General features: G+C 52.3%; 1 protein-coding gene across 1 annotated transcript; it reads left to right on the top strand.

Annotated features, from left to right (window-relative positions):
- Positions 1-6,347: 6,347 nt before the first annotated feature.
- On the top strand, positions 6,348-18,246 carry LOC113606704 (angiotensin-converting enzyme-like protein Ace3). Its single transcript, XM_027081377.1, is given in 19 exon segments — positions 6,348-6,447; positions 6,546-6,682; positions 7,265-7,300; positions 7,302-7,424; positions 7,652-7,736; positions 7,893-8,027; positions 8,827-8,972; positions 8,975-9,050; positions 9,177-9,224; positions 9,227-9,279; positions 9,352-9,524; positions 9,797-10,020; positions 10,145-10,289; positions 12,749-12,847; positions 13,243-13,309; positions 13,311-13,366; positions 17,150-17,334; positions 17,850-18,012; positions 18,051-18,246. Coding segments are annotated over 19 exon segments (2,247 nt in total).
- The last annotated feature ends 1,461 nt before the right edge of the window (positions 18,247-19,707 follow it).

Below are 19,707 nucleotides of genomic sequence, written 5' to 3'. Positions count from 1 at the left end.
CCAGTCCTCTGGACCACGAACCACCTTGGCCCCCTGGCCCCTGGGGACCAGGCCACCTAACATGGAACCCCCTCCCCATCTCTCTCTGAATTAAATTAAAGGTCCTGCCCTCCCCATCTGTGTCCATGTCCCTCACAGGGAAGCCAGGGACAGGGGAAGCTCTCTCACCTCCTGACAGTCAAGGGGTCACTTCTCGGGGGTCTTCATCCTCCTCCAAGAAGAGGCTGGAAAATACCCAGAGCTCTGGCCCCAGCACCCCCCAGCGCCCATCCCAGTCTCCCCTTCAGCCGGGGCAGCTGGCCCTTGTCCTGCCATGGCAGGCAGCCCCTGCCAGGCCTGGACACCAACCCAGGAGGGCTCTGGGCAGCAAAGAGGAAGCAGACATTCTGGGCTTCTGGAGCCCTGCCCCAGCTGTTCCATAAATGGCTAAGTCCCCCAGATGGAAGGCTCCGGGCTGCCCTCTGGTTCCCTCGGGAGGGCGCCTTGCATGCTGAGGCTGTAGAACTGGCCAACTGACCCCGGCGTCACCTCAGGCGCCTGCCTGCCCCAGTTCCATTTCCACTCGAAACAGTGGACAGAGCCACCAGAGTATTGCCCACAGGGCCCGGGGTCAGGACCCGTCACCCCAGCTAGGCAGTAGCTGGTGCCCACGCAGGGACTGACTGCTAGGGGACACCCCTGCCCATCCCCCCAGCACATGCCCTCACCCTGAGCCTTCCTTGGAAGGCCATCATGGGTTTGAGGGAGTATCATTTTGAGAGACATTTAAAAATCTCTTATCTACATGTTTATTGTAGAAAATCTAGAAAACACAGAATAGTATAAAGAAAATAAAAGCCCTTTATGTCAACACAGAGATAAGCACTGTTGACATTTGGTGTATATCTTTCCAGCCTTTTTTTCTCAGCACATATTTTAAGTGGAGTCACACTGTATTTACAGTTGTATAACCTTTTTTCCAGTTAACATGACTAGACCTATTTTTTTAGATATTTAAATGCCAAACCTAGAAACTGTCCAAAGCCTGGCCGCCTCTGTGGAGACCCTCGGCCTTGAGCCTCTTCTCGGTTTTGCTGATGACTTGGCCCAGCCCCTAGTATCTGTCCCCCAACATCCTTTAGTCCACAGCTTTTGCCCAGCCCCCCAGTCTCCAGCTGCCATTGTGTGTGTGTGTGTGTGTGTGTGTGTGTCTGTGATTGTGTGTGTATGTTGTACATAGACTTAATTGTACAGGCCTGTTCCATGGGGCATGACGTGGAGTTGAGGTATTTTGGATTTGCAAGAGGGTGGAAGTTTATGATTACTTAGAACAATGGAATCTATAAACATAGCCTCTAAATAGTTCCAAGCCTTCTACCACCAAAGACTTCTGTAATTACCCCCCTCCCCAGCCTGATGTTTCAAAAACTGTTTGCTAGACGAAGGTCACTGTCACATCACCCCTTTCCTATCTTTATGAATGACATAGGTTCCTGCTGCCTGTCAGAGCTGTGGGCAGCGTGAGAGCAGCAGCATTCAACACCCAAAGGTCTGAGGTGCAAAGAAGACTTAACAGCCTTATCCACTAGGCCTCTTGAGATATTAAAACTGTTCAGACTCCTGTTTCTGCCTCCTCGGATGAGCGAGGAGGGGCCGTGTCTACCTGGGAGGTGGCCTAGGGAAGAGGAGGTGGTGACAGCAGGAAGAGGGGCCGTTCCAACATTTTCTCCCAGTGGCCTGAAGGCTGAGCCCTGCCCTGCGCTGCCCGTCAAGCAGTCATTTCTCAGTGACAGCTCTGACGCACACAGGCCAGGGGTGATGGTGGTTTCTCTGATCTCCCCACTCTGCCCCCAGCTGCTCACTCTGGCTCTCGTGAGTGAGTCCAGTGGCTTTGGATTAGGCCTGAGTCAAATCCCACCTCTGCACTTACCACCTATGTGACCTTGAGTGATTTACTTCCATTTTCTGAGCCTCCATTTTCACACGTGTGAGATGGTTCTTATGATGCTGCTTATAATTATGATGGTTTTTATGACGCTGCCTCATGATTGCTGCAGTTGATCGAATGAGATAATACAAATTCCCGGTGCCTAGTCTCCTCTCTTTGTAATGACTGCATCATCTCCTGATAAAGATTGCTTCATATCTGCCTCCCACTTCAAACGTCCCTTCGAGTTGCAAACTGGAGAGCTGGAAGGGCAAGCCCCTCACTAGAGAGACAGAGAAAGTCTTCCAGAGCAGCTCACTGCCAGCTGGATAGACATTTCTCATGATTCCTCCGTGCACCATCGGACGCTCTCGCCCCGGCAGTGCAGTGAGCTTGTTCACTTCAGGGACTCGGCTTCCATCAGTTCTCGAGACGCTCAGCCATCATCTCCTCGTCCTTTTCAGTCTCCTCTTCGGGACTCCTGCCAGACCCAGCTTGGAGCTTCTTTCTTTGTCCTCTGTGTCTCCTCATTCCCACTCGTATTTCTCATCTCTCTTTTGTCCTGTGCTCCAAGCGATTTTCCCCAGCTGTGTCTTAGCCTGTGCATCGAGATTACTGTTTTTCCAATTTAATAACTATATTTTTTATTTTTGCATCTCTGTTACTTTCAAACCTACTGTGTTTCCACAAAAGTCTATCCTTGCTTCACAGATCTTGTTCCTTCTCTCATCCCTTTAAAGACCTTTTTTTTAAACTGTTGTAACATATACATAACATTTACCATTTTAACCTTTTTTTTATTTTTAATTTATTTTTGGCTGCATTGGGTCTTCGTTGTTGTGCTGTGCAGGCTTTCTCTAGTTGTGGCGAGTGGGGGCTACTCTTTGTTGCGGAGCACGGGCTCTAGGCACGCGGGCTTCAGTAGTTGTGGCGCACAGGCTTAGTTGCTCCGCGGCATGTGGGATCTTCCTGGACCAGGGCTTGAACCCACGTCGCCTGCTTTGGCAGGCGGATTCTTAACCACTGCACCACCAGGGAAGTCCCATTAACCATATTTAAGTGTACAGTTAAAAATGGCATTGAGTATATTCAATTGTTGTGCAACCATCACCACATCTGTTCAAGTCTCTGACTTCTTTTGAGTATACACCCCAAATTGAAATTCCTGGATCATATGGTAATTCTACGCTGTTTTCCACAGTGCCTGAGCCATTTTATAGTCCCACCAGCAGTGCACGAGGGTTCCAGTTTCTGTACGTGTTGGCCATCACTTGATGTTTTCTGGGTTTTTTTGTTTGTTTCTTTGTAATATCCATCCTAGTGGTATCTCATGGTTTTGATTTGTGTTTCCCTAATGATTAGTGATATTGAGAATCTTTTCAAGTGCTTATTATCCATTTATATATCATCTTTAGAGAGATGTCCATTCAAGTCCTTTGCCCATGTTTGAACTGGGTTGTTTGTTTGTTCACTGCTGAATTTGGGGAGCTCTTCATATATTCTGGATATTAATCACTTATCAGGTCTATGATTCGCAAATATTTTCTCCAGTTCTGTAGCTTGCCTTTTTACTCTGTTGTTAGTGTCCTTTGATGTGCAAAAACTCTTAACTTTAATGAGGTCCAACTTGTCTGTTTTTTTCTTTTGTTGCCTGAGCTTTTGGTATCATATCCAAGAAATCATTGCCAAATCCAATGTCATGGAGTTTTCCCCTGTGATTTCTTCAAAGAGTTTTATAGTCTTAGTTCTTATGTTTAGGTCTGTAATCCATTTTGAGTTAATTTTTGTAGATGGTGTAAAACCCAGATTTTAAGTCCCTTTCAGATTGCTCTAACACCTGCCCTTCCTCAGGTCTAATCCATGCCTGTGTCTGTAGTTTAGCACAGACTCTGGAGTCAAACTATGTGGATTTGAGTCCCACCTGCACTATTTGCTAGCTATGTAACTATGAGCAAGTTTCTCAACCTCTTTGTGCCCATTTTCCTTGTCTGTAAACTGGGGGAGTTGATCACAGTACCTACCTCATGGGTTTGTTGGGAGGATTCATGTCCTGAAAGCCCTCAAAGGGTCCCTCGCCCCTGGGAAATGCTCAGTGAGGGCTGGTAATCATTATTAACACCGACTACATTGGACTTCCTCTTTCACATGGAAATCTTGACCTATGAGCCATCTTCAGTGGGACAGCCTTCTGCAGGGGGACCCTTCCCATGCAACACCAGGTTGTGAAGATGTCCTCCGGGTCGGTTTCATGGTTGCTTCTTGCAGGGCTCCCTTAGAAAAGAAGCCATCTGCTGGCTCCCTTGATGTAGGCAGTACTTCCACTATGACTGGCTATCCCCAGGCAGGCACCAATGCTGCAGCCCTTTGGGCATGGATGAACTTTGATTTACCACATGGGCCCCCACTCACTGCTGCATGAGCCCTCCTTGTCTCCCAGGCATCTGAAGAGTCCCTTTTCTTGCTTTCCATCTCAGCTCTGTATTTTGCATTTTTAAAAATACTATGTTTTGACCCCAAATAGACAAAGCAATCTTGAGAAAGAAGAACAAAGCTGGAGGCATCACACTTCCAGATTTCAAACTTTATTACAAAGCTATAGTAATCAGAACGTTATGGTATTGGCATAAAAACAGACATGTAAAACAAAAAAAAAGACACGTAGATCAGTAGAACAGAATAGAGAGCCCAGAAATAAACCCATGCTTATACGGTCAATATATTTATGACAAAAGTCAAGAATATACAATGGGGAAAGGATAATGTCTTCAATAAATGGTGTTGGGAAAGCTGGACAGCCAGATGCAAAAGAATGAAACTGGACCCTTATCTTACACCATAGACAAAAATTAACTCAAAATGGATTAAAGACTTGAATGTAAAGCCTGAAACCATAAAACTCCTAGAAGAAAATATAGGAGGTAAGCTCCTAGATATCAGTCTTGGTAATGAATTTTTTTGGATTTGACACCAAAAGCAAAGGCAACAAAAGCAGAAATCAACAAGTGGGTCTACATCAAACTAGAAAGCTCATGCACAGCAAAAGAATCCATCAACAAAATGAAAAGGCAACCCCCAGACTTGCAGAAAATATTTGCAAATTATATATCTGATAAGGGGTTAAATATTCAACATATATAAAGAACGAATACAGCTCAATAACAACAACAAAAACAATTTGATTAAAAAGTGGGCAAAGGGGCTTCCCTGGTGGCGCAGTGGTTGAGAGTCCGCCTGCCGATGCAGGGGACACGGGTTTGTGCCCCGGTCCGGGAAGATCCCACATGACGCGGAGCGGCTGGGCCCGTGAGCCATGGCCGCTGAGCCTGCGCGTCCGGAGCCTGTGCTCCACAACGGGGAGGCCACAACAGTGAGAGGCCCGCGTACAGCAAAAAAAAAAAAAGACTTATAAACAAAAAAATTATTTATATGAAACAAATAATATCTTTACATTTTAAGGGTAGCATTCTGTTCTATAGTATCAAAGATGATTTACATAGATTAATAGAAAATTGAGTCTTTAATATATGTACTAGGAATTTTGTGGTAAATACAAAAAATAGATTACATGGCTTTTGATATTCAATGTTTTAATGAAACATTAACCAGCAGATTAGAACATTCCTTTTAAAATTGGTTTGCAACAGAGCCAAGCAATAGAAAGCCAGACTGTAGTAAGCTTGTGTCTCATGATCCTCTTCAAACACTAAAGAAACTCTCCAATCATTTTGCATGATGACTCCTATTCCCATGCTATTCCCTATAGCATGATGACAATAGTTAACAACAACCAAAAAGTACTATTTTTATCATAGTAGATGGTCCTCTACCTTCCGTGCCTCCTCCTGACAGCAAACTCATAGTATCGGGCTCTCCCTGGGGAAGCAGGTGTAAGAACAGGGAAAGGGAGGAAGGGTCCTGCACAGCCCTGGGATGGTCATACATCCCACAAGAGAGAAAAAGGCCAAAAATATGAACATAGGAGGTCAAGTCAGAAGAACACGGAGAGACAACTGTGCTTCCAGAGTCCAGAGACCCGGAGACGTCATTTCCTTCCATCCATCCATCCTCCCACCCACCTGCTCAGAGGTAATCTCAGCCTGTGGAGGGAGGAGACGCATCAATCCCTGGTCATGGCCAAGGGTGGCTCCAGTGCCAGGGAGAAGTGACCGAGTAGAGTGAGACAAGCTCTGGTGTAGAAGTCAAGAGCCTTGGTTCTCCTCTTGGCTCTGCCACTGACTAGCTGTGTGAATCAGGTTGTATGGCTAGACCATTCTGGACCTCAGTCTCCTCACCTGTAAAATGGGGACAGTTGGACCAGAAGGTAGATGGGGGCTTTCCAGTTCTGACGTTCAATGGCTGACCCTTTGGCCCCTGATGTTACAATATGGAGCTTGATCGTGATTGGCCCATAGCCTCACCCAGCTCTGCTGTTCTCCTGGTCATGGGAACAAGGTGGACTTGCCCTGGACCTTCCCTACTTGTGCTCTTCTATTATGGGCAGCTCTTGCCATGGCTCAGGACTGAGGCTGATCAGAACTCAGGTAGCGCTGGGACCTGAAGGAGCATGGGATCAAACAAGGGCACCAGGCAGGGGCAGATGCCTCCCAGGGCAGCATTATACCCGTCTCCTTCTCCACAGACAAGCTCTACAATGAGGCCGTGGCAAAGGCCTTCCTGCAGTTTTATGAGCGTACAGCCCAAGTTGTGTGGAACCAGTTCATGGAGGCCACCTGGAACTATGTCACCAACATCACCAAGAAGAACCGCGGGGAGATGGTGTGGTACCACTTCCACCCCAGCCCCTTCTCCCCTTGCTCTTCTCAGGGGTCTCGGTGGGGGGATGGGGGGGAACCACACTTTTTTGCCCCCTTTCCAGAGCTAGAGGAAAAAGGGAAGCCCCAAAGTACATGTCAAAACAGACTGTAAGCTCCAGGCCTCTTGGTAGCCCTAAAGATCTCTAAGTAAGAGTCTGTTGTTTCTTTCCCCTTGTAGATATCCCCTGCTTGCTTTTAAGGACCAGGCTCCCTCCTTTCTCCCTCTTAGCAAATTTTTAATGATTCCAAACCCTTAAAGTGGGCTTTGGGGGACTTCCCTGGCAGTCCAGTGGTTAGGACTTCACCTTCCAATGCAGGGGGTGCGGGTTCAATCCCTGGTCGGGGAGCTATGATCCCACATGCCTAGCGGCCAGAACCAAAACAGAGCAATATTGTAACAAATTCAATGAAGACTTTAAAAATGGTCCACATCAAAAAAAAATCTTTTAAAAACAAAGTGGGGTTTGGGAGGAGGTTGGGGGGCTGTGAGACCCTGACACTCTCCCTCAGCCTCACATGACAAACACAGTGACCCTCCTTCCAGCTGGACAAGGACGTGGAGCGGTCCCAGCACACGCTGTGCTCTTGGCACGCGGGCCCTCCTGTTTAAGGTCGCCAGCTTCCAGGACCCAGCCGTGAAGCGCATGTTGAGTAAGCTGCAGAACTTGGACAGGGCGGTCCTGCCCAAGGAGGAGCTCCGGGAGGTGAGGACAGGCCCCCAGGTCTCCAGGGTGGGTGGGCTGCCTGACGGGGAGCCGCCGGGGGCAGGAGGGAGGTTGGCAGGCAGGGCCAGAACTTCCTCTGGAGGAGGAGGGAAGCAGAGGCTGGCGGGAAGATGCCTTGGCCGGGCCTGCCTCTCCAGGCTGGTGGGGCTCGTACCGGGGTGGGCCCACAGGTACCGGCCTGCCCTGGGTGACACCCGTCCCCCCAGTACAACCAGATTGTGGCCCACATGGAGACCACAGACAGCATGGCCCAGGTGTGCCTGAATGAAGGGCCCTGCCTGCCCCTGGAGCCTGAGGAGCACCCGAGCCCCTTCCAGGAGCCTCTAGACTCCCACCCTGGTCCCAACTGCCCTGTTGGGGGGGGCGGGGAGAGTGGGTGCCTGGGGCAGGTGAGGGCAGAAGGCCACCAGCCGGAGTGGGGTCCCACCTTGGCTCCTTTTCCGGGCACAGACCTCCAAGAAGTCACGGCCTCCTCCCGGGACCAGAGGGAGCTGCTGTGGGCCTGGCAGGGCTGGCGGGATGCTCTGGGTCACCAGCTCCGCAGCACCTTCGAGCGCTACATGCAGCTGCGAAGCTCAACGGTGAGGCCCCTCCCCCGCCCCACACCTACCAGCCAGCCCAGCCCAGCCCAGCCGGGGCCGACCAGGTACTGCGTGGGGCTCAGGGCAATGCTGGGAAGGGCGAAGCAGAGTCTGCAGAGGGGAAGGGTGGTGGTAGGACCTGGAGATGGGAACCCTGAGCCCTGCCGTTGGGGAGGGCAAGGTGGCTCACTCATTGTGTGGTTCCACAAACGGTGATGGGGCACTTACTGTGTGCTGGTGCTGGGGAGGTTCTGAGGATGCATAGGTGAAAAGACAGAGAAGGTGCCCACCCTCCTAGGGCTTACAGTTCGCTGGGGGACAGACGCACATCTCCAGTTGTTGCCAGCCGGGATGAATGCTGAGCAGGAAGGGGCTGCAGAGAGAGAATAGGGGAGCCCTGCTTCAGCTAGGTGGTCAGGGAAAGCCTTGCTGACATTTATCCAAGGCCTGAAAGATGGAACGAGCCAGGCAGCAAGAAGAAAAGAGCATCCTGAAGTCCTTGGGAGGAGCTAAAGGAAGGCGGACTGGATGGGTAGGGCTTGAGGTGGGTGAGAGCGGAACAGGGCTTTACCCAGGTCCTATCCAACCAGGCAAGGGGAAGAGCACACAGTATGTACTTTGCTAAGTGCCTTTCCACCCTGATCTCATCCAATACGGACAGTGGCTTTGGGAGGTGTTTTTCCTGTTTGGCAAATGAAGACCCCTAAGGATCTAGGAGGTCAAGTGGCTTCCCTAGAAGGTGCTTGGGTCTCCTGCCAGCCAGGCCAGGCTGAAGGGTGGTGAACGCCTCTGAGCCCCCTCCCCTTTCCTGGGTTACAAAGACATGGGGGCCTTATGGCGGTCCACGTATGAGTCCGACACACTGGAAGAAGACCTGGAGCAGCTCTTCCAGGAGCTGCAGCCGCTCTACGTGAACCTGCACGCCTACGTGCGCCTACGTGCGCCTGCGTGCGCCAGGGCCTGTATCGCTTCTACGGGCCCGAGCTCATCGATCCGAGGGAGCCCATCCCAGCCCACGTTCTGGGTAAAACCCCAGCTGGCGGCAGAGGCAGGGCGGGCGGAGTCGGCCTCCAAGCAGGCAGGAGAGCAGGCGCTCAGTCGGGGGAGAGCCGGTCTCCTGCCTCCTCTCAGCCCTCCCCTCCCCTTCCAGGCAACATGTGGGCTCAGTCCTGGGTCAGCGTCTTAGACCTGGTCCTGCCCTTCCGGAGAAGCCCCCCGAGGACATCACGACGATCACGTGAGGCCAGATCAGCGCTCGGCCTCGGTCTGCCCCTGCCCACTCCGCAGCCCTGAGTGGGGCCCCACGCACTTCCTCTTCCTCACAGCAGTGGAAGTCTGAGAAAATGTTCCAAGAGGCTGAAAAATTCGTCACCTCCCTGGGGCTGCTTTCCACCCCTCCTGAGTTCTGGAAAAATGCCATGATGGAAAGGCCAACGGACGGGCGGGAGGTGGAGTGCCACGCATCCGCCTGGGACTTCTACGAGGGGAAGGACTTCAGGTGCTCAGCCTATGGCCAGCATCACCCCCTGCCTCTGCTTCTTCCGCTCTCCACCTGTCTGCCTGGCTCAGGAGGGCAGCGGGGGCGGGGGGTGGGCCAGGTGGGTGAGAGCAAAGGGCTTGGCCGCTGCTTGGATGTGAGGCCTGGAGTAACAGCATAAGGCCCTGCTGGTCTCTGGCTCGACCACCCCTGTCCCTTAACAGAGCCTGAATGGAGAAATCTCTCCTCCCAGGGCATCCCCATGCTCCTTGACCCCTGCCCTTTAACCCTAGGATAAAGAAGTGCACTGAAGTGACCATAGAAGATCTGCTCTCCATCTTCCACCAGATGGGCTATATCCAGTACTTCCTGCAGTACAAGAACCTCTCTGTGATCTTCCACACAGGCGCCAACCCAGCCTTTGAAGAGGCCGTGGGGTCGGTGATCACCCTCTCGGCCTCCTCCCATAAGCACCTGCTCAACAGAGCCCTGCTCAGCCACCAGCACCAGGATGAAGGTGATGGGGACCAAGGGGATCATAGGAGGCCAGTCTGGGCCTGGGGCTGCAGCTGGGGCTCTCCAGGCAAAGCTGAGGGGAGGGGGAACTGGGAGCAGCCTCCTAACGGCCCCACTTTCCCCAGAAGAGGAGGTCAGTTTCCTGATGAACGTTGCCCTGGAGAAGATCGCCTTCATCCCCTTCGCCTACCTGGTGGACCTGTTTCGCTGGAAGGTCTTTGATGGCACCATCGAGAAGGCCGTGTACAACCAGGAGTGGTGGAACCTCAGGTGGGGAGGACCGCTGATCGGGCCCACTGCCCAGGCCCAGCGCTGCTGTGGGCTTTCCCAGGGCTTTCAGGGCAGCCTCAAGGGTACCACCTGCTACTAAAGAGCGCTGCTGCCTCTCCTGTGAGGGCAGAGCTGGGAGTGAGGTGCTGCTGACCTGGGGCCATGGGGAAGCCCAGGGGTGGCGTTGGCTGTTTGCTGTCACCGGACAAAAGCGTTCCTGCTGAAGTGGGTGGGGCCCGAGCGTGCAGTCGTGGGGGATCGTGTCGAGCGCAGCACCAGCTGAGCAGTCCCCTTAGCCTCTCTGGGGATCCTGGGAGCCCGGGAAGCTCGCACGTTCGTTACGCCTGGGCTCCTCCAAGAACAGGACACTGCCTGCCGGGCAGGCCTTCCTGCTCCCCCCAGTGGGGAGAGCCCTTTCTGTGCCCACCAGTGGGACCAGCAGAAGGGGTGTTTGGGGGCTGAGATCTTTCCCTCCTGTGGAAAGAGTCCTCATGGGACAGGGGCAGGCCCAGTGCCCCCTTTCCTGCTACCTGGACACGCACACACACCTGCCTCTGACTTAGCATCCCCAGACCTGTCTGCGGGCAGAGCTGGCCACAGAAGGAGCACCACCAGCAGTCGGGCGGCATCAGCCTTGAGTGAGGGGCACCTGTGTCCATCCCATCACTGACCCCTGGCTGTTTGCTTGGGTAATAACTGCCCATGACTATGGCTTCTCCATCTCCACTAGGCCTCAGACTGACCAGCTCAGGTCTGCTTGCGACAGACGACCCTGATGGGCCTGCTAGCTCTGCACCAGGCCCTTACGTTGGCCATTCACAGAAGAAGGTGTGTGAAGGTGTGTGACCCTGCGGTCACACTGCCATCCAGGGATGGCAGAGCTGGGCGCCCCTCCCTTTGTCCTCTCACCCTCACACCCCCGCCCTGAATACAGGGCCAGGCCTCACTGGAGGGACTGGCGGAGTCTTGACTTCGTGCCCCCTCCAAGGGCACCCCCACCAGCCATCTGAAGTGCCTGCCCAGGACCTTTTCCTTCCTCTCCCGGCCATGCCCACCACCACCTGAGTGATGGAAACCTGGGGTTGAGGGAGAGGGACGGCAACTCCCTGGTCCTTGAACAAAAACCTGTCAATGAGAGAGGAACTTCCCTCAGAGGATAGTTCAAGGCTCTAGTGGGCCAACAGTGAAACGATGAGCTTGTTCACAGACTTTGTCGCATCCCAAAGATGGGTCATTTTATCCCCATTTCACAGACAACATTTTACAACAAGGCTCAGTGACAATAACTTTCCCATAGTCACACAGCTCAGAGGGGCAAAACCAGACCTGAACATGAACGTCATTAGGATCTGCCCATGACTGTTCTGTGTCCTGCTACCAATTCCCTGATCCCTAAGCCTCGGTTTTCTTCATCTGTAGAATGGGAATAGGAGTAGTACTATACCACAGGGATGTCACTCTCTTTTCTTCTTGGTACTTCTTTTTTTTTTTTTTTTTTTAATTGGAGTATAGTTGACTTAAATGTTGTGTTAGTTCCAGATGGACAGCACAGTGAATCAGTTATACATATATCCACTGCTTTTTTTTTTAAGATTCTTTTCCATATAGGCCATTACAGAGTATTGAGTAGAGTTCTCTGTGCTATACAGCAGGTTCTCAGAAGTTATCTATTTTATATATAGTAGTGTGTATATGTCAGTCCCAATCTCCCAATTTATCCCACCCCGTTATCCCCTGGTATCCTCTTGGCACTTTTTTTTTTTTTTAAATATTTATTTATTTTTGGCTGTGTTGGGTCTTGGTTTCTGTGAGAGGGCTTTCTCTAGTTGCGGCAAGTGGGGGCCACTCTTCATCGTGGTGCGCGGGCCTCTCACTATCGCAGCCTCTCTTATTGCGGAGCACAGGCTCCAGACGTGCAGGCTCAGTAGTTGTGGCTCACGGGCCTAGTTGCTCCGCGGCATGTGGGATCTTCCCAGACCAGGGCTCGAACCCGTGTCCCCTGTATTGGCAGGCAGACTCTCAACCACAGCACCACCAGGGAAGCCCGGCAGGTGGATTCTTAACCACTGTGCCACCAGGGAAGCCCCGGCACTTTTTATCAGATGAAACGACCTTGTTGGTTGGTCTACAACCGTCCCCCATCATTAGGATGAAAGCAGTGACCTTGCCTAGCTCATTCCCTCCTGTGCCCCCAGAACCAGGACAATGTTGAGTGAGTCTGTGTGAAGAGCTTGGCACGGTTCCTGCAGAGAGGAAGTGCTCAGTGTTCACTATTGTTATTTGATTCTGATTCCCAATCCCGTGTGTTTTCAACTCATTTATTTAATCAGTAAAAATGCATTAAGTGTCCTCTGCATGCCAAGTCGCTTTGATAGCTGTGCAAATGTTTCAAAAGGAAAAGGCTCTGTGAACCCTACCGGATGGCACTATCAAGCCCCCAGTTTGCCCCCCGCCCCCAGGTTGAAGTACCAGTGCCTGTGCCCCACTGTCCCTCGGACAGAGGATGACTTTGATCTGGGCGCCAAGTTCCACATCTCTGCCAACTTGCCCTACATTCGGTAAAGGTCTGGGCCCTGCCAGCAGAACCGGCTCTCCGAGTTGGGAGTCGGGGGCATAGGACCCAGGCTGAGGGTTTCCAGGAAGGCAGTAGATCCAAACGTCCCCCTGCACCCTCCCCACCTCCTCCCATCAGATGGCACAGCCTTCTGAGGGCCATGCCCTGAACCCACTGGGCTTTTACGTCAGCTCCCGCGTGGAGGGCAGAGCTGACGGGAAAGCGTGTCTCATGTCCCTGAGAGGAGGGAAGGAACGAGGGAGGCCAGCATAGGTTTGATTCAGAAAGCTAGGAAGGAGAGCCCTTGCAGTGCTCCAGGGCCAGCCTACCCCACTGTGACTGCGGACCCAGGCCCACCTCTGCCACCCCTCCCTAGCCAGCCTCGCCTTCTCTCTCCAGGTACTTCCTCAGCCTTGTGCTCCAGTTCCAGTTCCATGAAGCACTCTGCAAGGCCTCAGGCCACGTGGGGCCCCCCGCACTGATGCGACTTCTATAACTCCTAGCTGGCTGGGAAGCTCCTGGAGTGAGTGCCTTCCTCCCTCCCCTGTCCTTGGCTCCCCTTCCCCACCTTGCAGGAAGCCTGCCCCAGGGCCCCTCTTCTCACCTGGCCACCCTAGGCCCCCTGAGCAGAGCTTGTGTTCTAGTGGAAGTTCTTCCTTCTGTCAGACTGCAGTCTCTCCGATGTTAATCAAAGCTCATTTCCTCTTGTGTAGCCCCTTGTGGTCAGAGAGACTGTTTAGCCCCTCCTGCTAACACACACACACACACACACACACACACACTCTCTCTCTCTCTCTCTCTCTCTCTCTCTCTCTCTCTCTCTCTCTCTCTCTCTCTCTCACACACACACTCCCTCCCTCCCTCCCTCCCTCCCTCACTCACATAGCCAATAAACCAAACTGTCCCAAATCAGAACCCAGTGTTGGAGTCCTGCCTCTGCCTCCATCTTCCATCTGAATCCCCTTATTCTTTCCTGGCAAGTCGCTTGCCTAGCCTCTCAGCAGCATTTGATAAGGTGCACTCTGCTTTTTCCACCTTTTCTTGAAAGCATCTGAACCCAGTTCCCAGGCCGATCCAGGTGGCTTTCACACCAGCCTCTTGGCACACTCTGATCAGCTGTGGTCTACTTTGACCCCCTACCCGCAGTCTTTTTTCCTGCACTTGGTATCTAGCCCATCCTTTCCATCCCTGCCTCTGTGGCACTGCTTTCTGGTCCTGAAGCAAACCTGGAGTGGGGCGAGAGGCTGACATGATGGTGGGAAGCATTTACTGCTACAGGCTGGGCTCTCTAACAAGCGCTCTTACAGTGTTTCACGTTAGCAGCTCATAACTTTGCAAAATGGATATTATTATCCACATTTTGTAAATGATGAAACCAAAGCTAAGAGAGGTAATGTGATCCCCTAGTGCACATCGCTCAACTAGGAAGTGGCAGAGTCATGCTTTGAGGCCCAAACTGACTCCAGAACACAATATCTTTCACCCTGTTGCTTCCATAAGTTAAACGATATTGGTCTGGTGAAGTTGACCTAGTCCACTGGTCCTAAGATCAGCGCTCCAACCACTGAGACATGAGGCCCACCCAGTGACATGGTCTTTTCCCCATTGAGTTTCAACCGATTTCAGTAGGTCCATTACCCTAACATGTCAAGGTCATGTTGAGGTTTTTTTTGGGTTTTTTTGTGTTTTTTTTTTTTGCGGTGCGTGGGCCTCTCAACGTTGTGGCGTCTCCCGTTGTGGAGCACAGGCTGCGGACGCGCAGGCTCAGCGGCCATGGCTCACGGGCCCAGCCGCTCCGCGGCATGTGGGATCTTCCTGGACCAGGGCACGAACCTGCATCCCCTGCATCGGCAGGCGGACTCTCAACCACTGTGCCACCAGGGAAGCCCCAAAGCCTCTTTTTAGTATCCTAATAATTACCCACAATAATTTAGTATCCTTTGCAAATTTAATGAGCACATTTGTGATTCCACCATGCCATTCATCAGTAACCACAAGGCCAGATGGAGTTGCAGGACTGGTCCCTGCCTTTGCTTGCAGGAGGGCTACACCTTGCATGCCTTCTTGTCTGCCTAGTCTATTTGCTTTTCCATCTTTTCGTACTACAGCAGTTTATTCTAGTTGACTGCCCAGGTTTGAGCTTCTCTGAATGTGTGAAACATAAGAGGCCTCTCTGCTTCCTGCATTCATGTCTCTGGCTGCCTATCATTTATTCATTCAGCAAACATTTACTTGTGCACGTGCCAACCAGCCTGCCCTGCATCCAGCAGGGGGCAATGGGCCACAGGATAAATCAATAACCGTAATCCAAGAAAGGAGATGGTGCAGTAAGAAAGGGCTTTGATGAACATGTAAAGAGAGTGAGGAGGTCATGCCAGGGGATCAAAGAGGGATCTCTGACCCCCAACGCAGGAGTAGAAAAAATAGCAGACATCCATTTTCTATACATCAACTCACTTTTGTTTTGTGGTGTTTTCTTGTTTTGGCCGCACCGCGTGGCATGTGGGATCTTAGTTCCCCGACCAGGAATCGAACCCGCACCCCCTGCAGTGGAAGCCTGGAGTCTTAACCATTGGACCGTCAGGGAATTCCCAACATCAACTCACTTTTGACTCTGAGCCTTCATCCCGCTTGGTCGCTGGGACTTTTGAGCTCAGTCATTCTCATCACTTCCCACCCCCACTCCACACAGGGCACACAAGGCTCCCAGGGTGTGACTTGACACCAAGCATGTAGAAGCCTTGCCGGTCGTCACTAGGCATATTGTGGAGGGATGGGGCAGGCACGTGCTTGCAGGGGAGAAGGGGAAGGGCAAGATTCTTGGCTGCTCTTTTGCCTAACACAGCTTAAAACTTGATTTTGCTATTTTTGACTCATCTTCCTAAATGTGATTGCCGTGGGACAGCCTCTGGGTTGGTTCTCCTGGGAAGAGAGGGTCAAAGTGGACTTGGTCCAAATTCCCAAAGTCCCCTGCCTCACCCAGCCAGCCATGAGGACCTGACCCTGTCCATGGGGCCCGTTGCTGCCACGTTGGAGTTGAGGGCTCCAGGCAGTGCCCAGTTGTCACCCTTGCAAGTCTCATGTGCTGCCCACATCAAACCTCTTGTCCCGCCCAGCCTGAAAGACTATTTCTGAGTAGGCAGACTGTGAGTGGTTGAAACTTTTCCCCCACCAGGTCCTTCCTTTTTCCCAGGACCTGGCATCTGATAAAAATCTTCTAACTTAAAGTTAGTTTTGTTTGTTTTTTTCTTTCTATCTTGATGACTTTTCTCCTCCATTTCTCTAGGCTCATAACTACATTTCCCCCCAGTGGTTTCTTCCAAGGATCCACTGACCTTTAGTTTCCCCACCTCATTCTTTCCTAGCTGTTTATTAAGCGATGTGTATAAGTCTTTGCAAGCAACAAAGCCCTCTGTGCTGCCATTATGTGACTTAATCCTCACCACAGTGAAATGCAAGTATTAATGGAACCCGGCTTTACTGATGAAGAAGCTGAGGCTAAGAGAGGTTAAACTGACTGTCTGTGGTTGTGCGGCCCGTAGCTAGCACTGCTGGATCTGAACCTGGGTCCTGTTAGTCTAGATTCCACACTCTGACTTCTGGGCCTCTCAGCCCCACCTCTCTCCTGGTCGGATCAGGGGAAACAGGTTGAGAAGCATCAACATACGCCTCCTGCTACCTCTGCCTAAGGCTAGACCCCCTGCCACCAAGCACTAGGTGTGCCTTGAGACAGAGCTGACATTTCTGCAGCGCTGCTGGCAGTGCACAGGACACATCCCATGCTTATTATCTCTCTAATCATCCCAAACGCTCCCTGTGAGACCGGAAGAGACTGAAGAGTGACCTCTCTCTACTAACACTGAACACCTCATGGGAAACATGAGGTTTCCCTCTTGACTTTAGGCTTATTTGAGTCCAGGAGAACAATAATCATCACAGTAGTAGTAGTAGTAATAATAATAATAATAATAGTAGGCAAACATGTATTGCCTACCTAGTATGCTCCGAGAATTGTGGCCAACACAGCAACCCTAGGAGATAGGTACTGTTATTTTCTCCATTTTATGGATATGGAAATTGTAGTTCAGAAAGGTTAAGTACTTGCCCAAGGTCCCACAGCTGGGCCACAGAGGACTCAAACACAGGTTGGTGTTATTTCAAAGCTTATGATTTTATCCACTGTGCTGAGCTCTGTTGGAAGAGTCTGGGTATCACAGCCCTAAAGGCGGGGTTGGGCATACGGAGGGGTCCCAGCAGCATCAGCTGACTCCCCCACACAGCCTCACAGCTGTACCCACTCTCCCAGGGATGTCCTAAAGCTGGGCTTGAGCAAGCCCTGGCCAGAGGCCCTGCAGAAGATAACCGGGGAGACCAAGGTGTGTACAAAGGCCCTCATGACCTACTTCAAGCCCCTGCTGAACTGGCTGGTCACCGAGAATGTGCGGCGTGGGGACATCCTGGGCTGGCCAGACTTCAGCTGTTCCTTTGAAGGTTTGGTAATCTGACCCTAATCCCACCACTGTTCTAGCCCCAAGCCCTACCCTAGCCTGCCCTGGGCCAGCCCTTACCCCAACCCAGCCTTCACCCCTAGCCCATCTATGACCTGACTTTCTGCTGTGGAGCCCTGTCTGCACCTGATGCAGCCTCGGCCGGGACCACAGCCCACGCCCCAGCCACTAGCTCGCTCGGATGCTTCCTTGCCCACTCTCCAGCTAGACTGCCGGGCTGGCTTCTGAGCACGGGGTGGGCACCTTGCCTCCCGACCCTTGCACGGAGCCACTGCTGGGTGCCATGTGGTACACAGCCCTATCTGTACCATCCCTTCCTTCTCTTCCTTTTGCTCTCTTTCTCACTCTCCTTCCCAGGCAAGGCCCTCAACTTTGGCTTGGAAGGTGGGTGCCAGAGGCTGAGGGAGAAGGCCCGTGGCAGTCAGATCCTCTCTGATCACCATGAGGTACCCTCCCCAGTTCCACCTGCTTGGCAAGATTCCTATGTCTTTCACAGAGAAAGAAACAGGGAGGCATTCCTGGGTCTGGAGCTGGACCCTGCCCAGGCCAAATCTAGGCAGTGGGTGTTGCTGGCCCTGAGCTTTGTCATGTTACTGGTGGTCCTGTTGCTGGCCTACAGGCTGTACATCCTGGAAAAAAAGCTCACTGGCCCAAGACACCAGTGCGCAGGACACCAGTACTCAGGACACCAGAGCACAGGACACTCAAGTCACCACCCAAAGCCTGCTTTCTAGGCACAGCCATGGAGCCCCACCAGGTTGTCAAAGAACAGTGGCTGCTGCTGGGCCTCTGCCTCATCCTGATGCTGCGCTCAACCGGCCCGACCGTTCGGATTTTCACACAGCACAGCAGGAAGCCCCCGTGGATGAGAGCTGAATGGTGGAGCTGGGACTAGACACCAGTGTGACTGGTGAGGCTGGGGGGCAGGAGGAGGGTGGCCAAGCCAGAGAGGACGTTGGGGAGGTTGAGGAGGGGGCCGCTTGCACACACAGTGCCCTGCTGTAATTGGGTGCAGCTGTGGCAGATCTGGGTCCGTGCGGAGTTGTAACTGTGTGTGTGTGAACTCGTGTATGTGAGGCCATGTGACTGTGTGATTCCGTGTACGCCCTGGGTTCCAGGCCAGCCTCCTTCCCTGGGGGCGCAGGAACCATGGTTTTAGTGACTCAGGGGCTTTGTCCCTCCAAGCCATCCCCCAGCCCCAATTCATGCCCAGAACTTGTTCTTCATAGTCATGCTTTCTTCAGGAGCCCAACTGTGGGGCTGGACAGGGACTGCAGTACCCGAGGAGAATCTGCTCTGGTTAGAAACTGGACACTGCTTCAGTTCCCTTATAAAATGTATTCAAGTAGAGCCAGACACTCCTGTACAAATCATCAGCGCCCAGTTCATGAGCACGATGCTCTGTATACTGGCCGGCACCTCTTTCTGCTGATCCTCTGGCCTGCCCTGTGTTGGGCTGCATAATCCAGCCCCCAAAAGCTGCTTGTTAGCTGTCTGAGATGCAAGTAGCCTTACAAACTGCCCCATGGCCCTCCCTGCCCCAGTCCAGGCCCTCCCAAATGGAGAGAGTGGGTAGCTGGGCACCAAGAGAAGCTTGATTAATGATTGACTTCTTTAATATTTAAACAAAGCTCATCTCCAGCCACTGCGCTCCATAGATGGCCTGGTTCAACACACACACCTGCTGCCTGGGCTGTTGCGCTGGGGATTGAGGACAGGGCAAACAGCACCTTTCCAGGCTCAGTGGGGGAGGGGAGGATGGGGAGGGAGAGCTTTAGGAGGACATTGGGGAATGAGTACTCCAGGGGCAAACCTAGGAGGAGAGAGGGAAGGCCTCTGCTCCTGCCTCTTCTCACCCTTTCTTTCTTGTGTTGTCTGTCTAACCCAAGGATGCCACACCCAATATATGGGAACTTATTGAGTTTGGACTGAGGCCCCGGGGGCTGCTGAGGAGGCTGAGAATCAGTGCCTGTCAGAGATTAGGGAAACCTTGAGGAGAAGTAGCATCACAGCCAGTAACCACAGAGGGGAGGCACAGGAGCTCCAGTTGAGCTAGTGGGAAAGTGGCCAAAAGATGGAACTGGCTCTCTCTAGATTAAGGATCTGAGCCCAGAATTCAGGGGTTCAGGGTACAGAAGGACTGTACCCATAGGCTGAGACCTCCATGGATCCTACCTCTGCCCAGGTTTCAAGAGGTCTTCTTGAGTTCTGGCTGAGCCCAAGCACTTCCTGTTCTGACCACAGGCTCCACAGGCTCCTCGTTTGATGTCTCTGTCACTGCTCTTGCTTTGCTGTGCTGCAGTGTCCTTATTTGTCCCCATTACTAGCTGTCAGCTCTGTAAGGGCAGGACACTGT

The sequence above is a fragment of the Aethalodelphis obliquidens genome, unplaced genomic scaffold (genome assembly GCF_003676395.1).
Source record: "Aethalodelphis obliquidens isolate GAN/ISIS:26980383/991018 unplaced genomic scaffold, ASM367639v1 scaffold44, whole genome shotgun sequence".
Classification (NCBI taxonomy): domain Eukaryota; kingdom Metazoa; phylum Chordata; class Mammalia; order Artiodactyla; family Delphinidae; genus Aethalodelphis; species Aethalodelphis obliquidens.
Note: the sequence above shows the minus strand (reverse complement) of the source record. Positions and strands in the feature narration are given on the sequence as shown.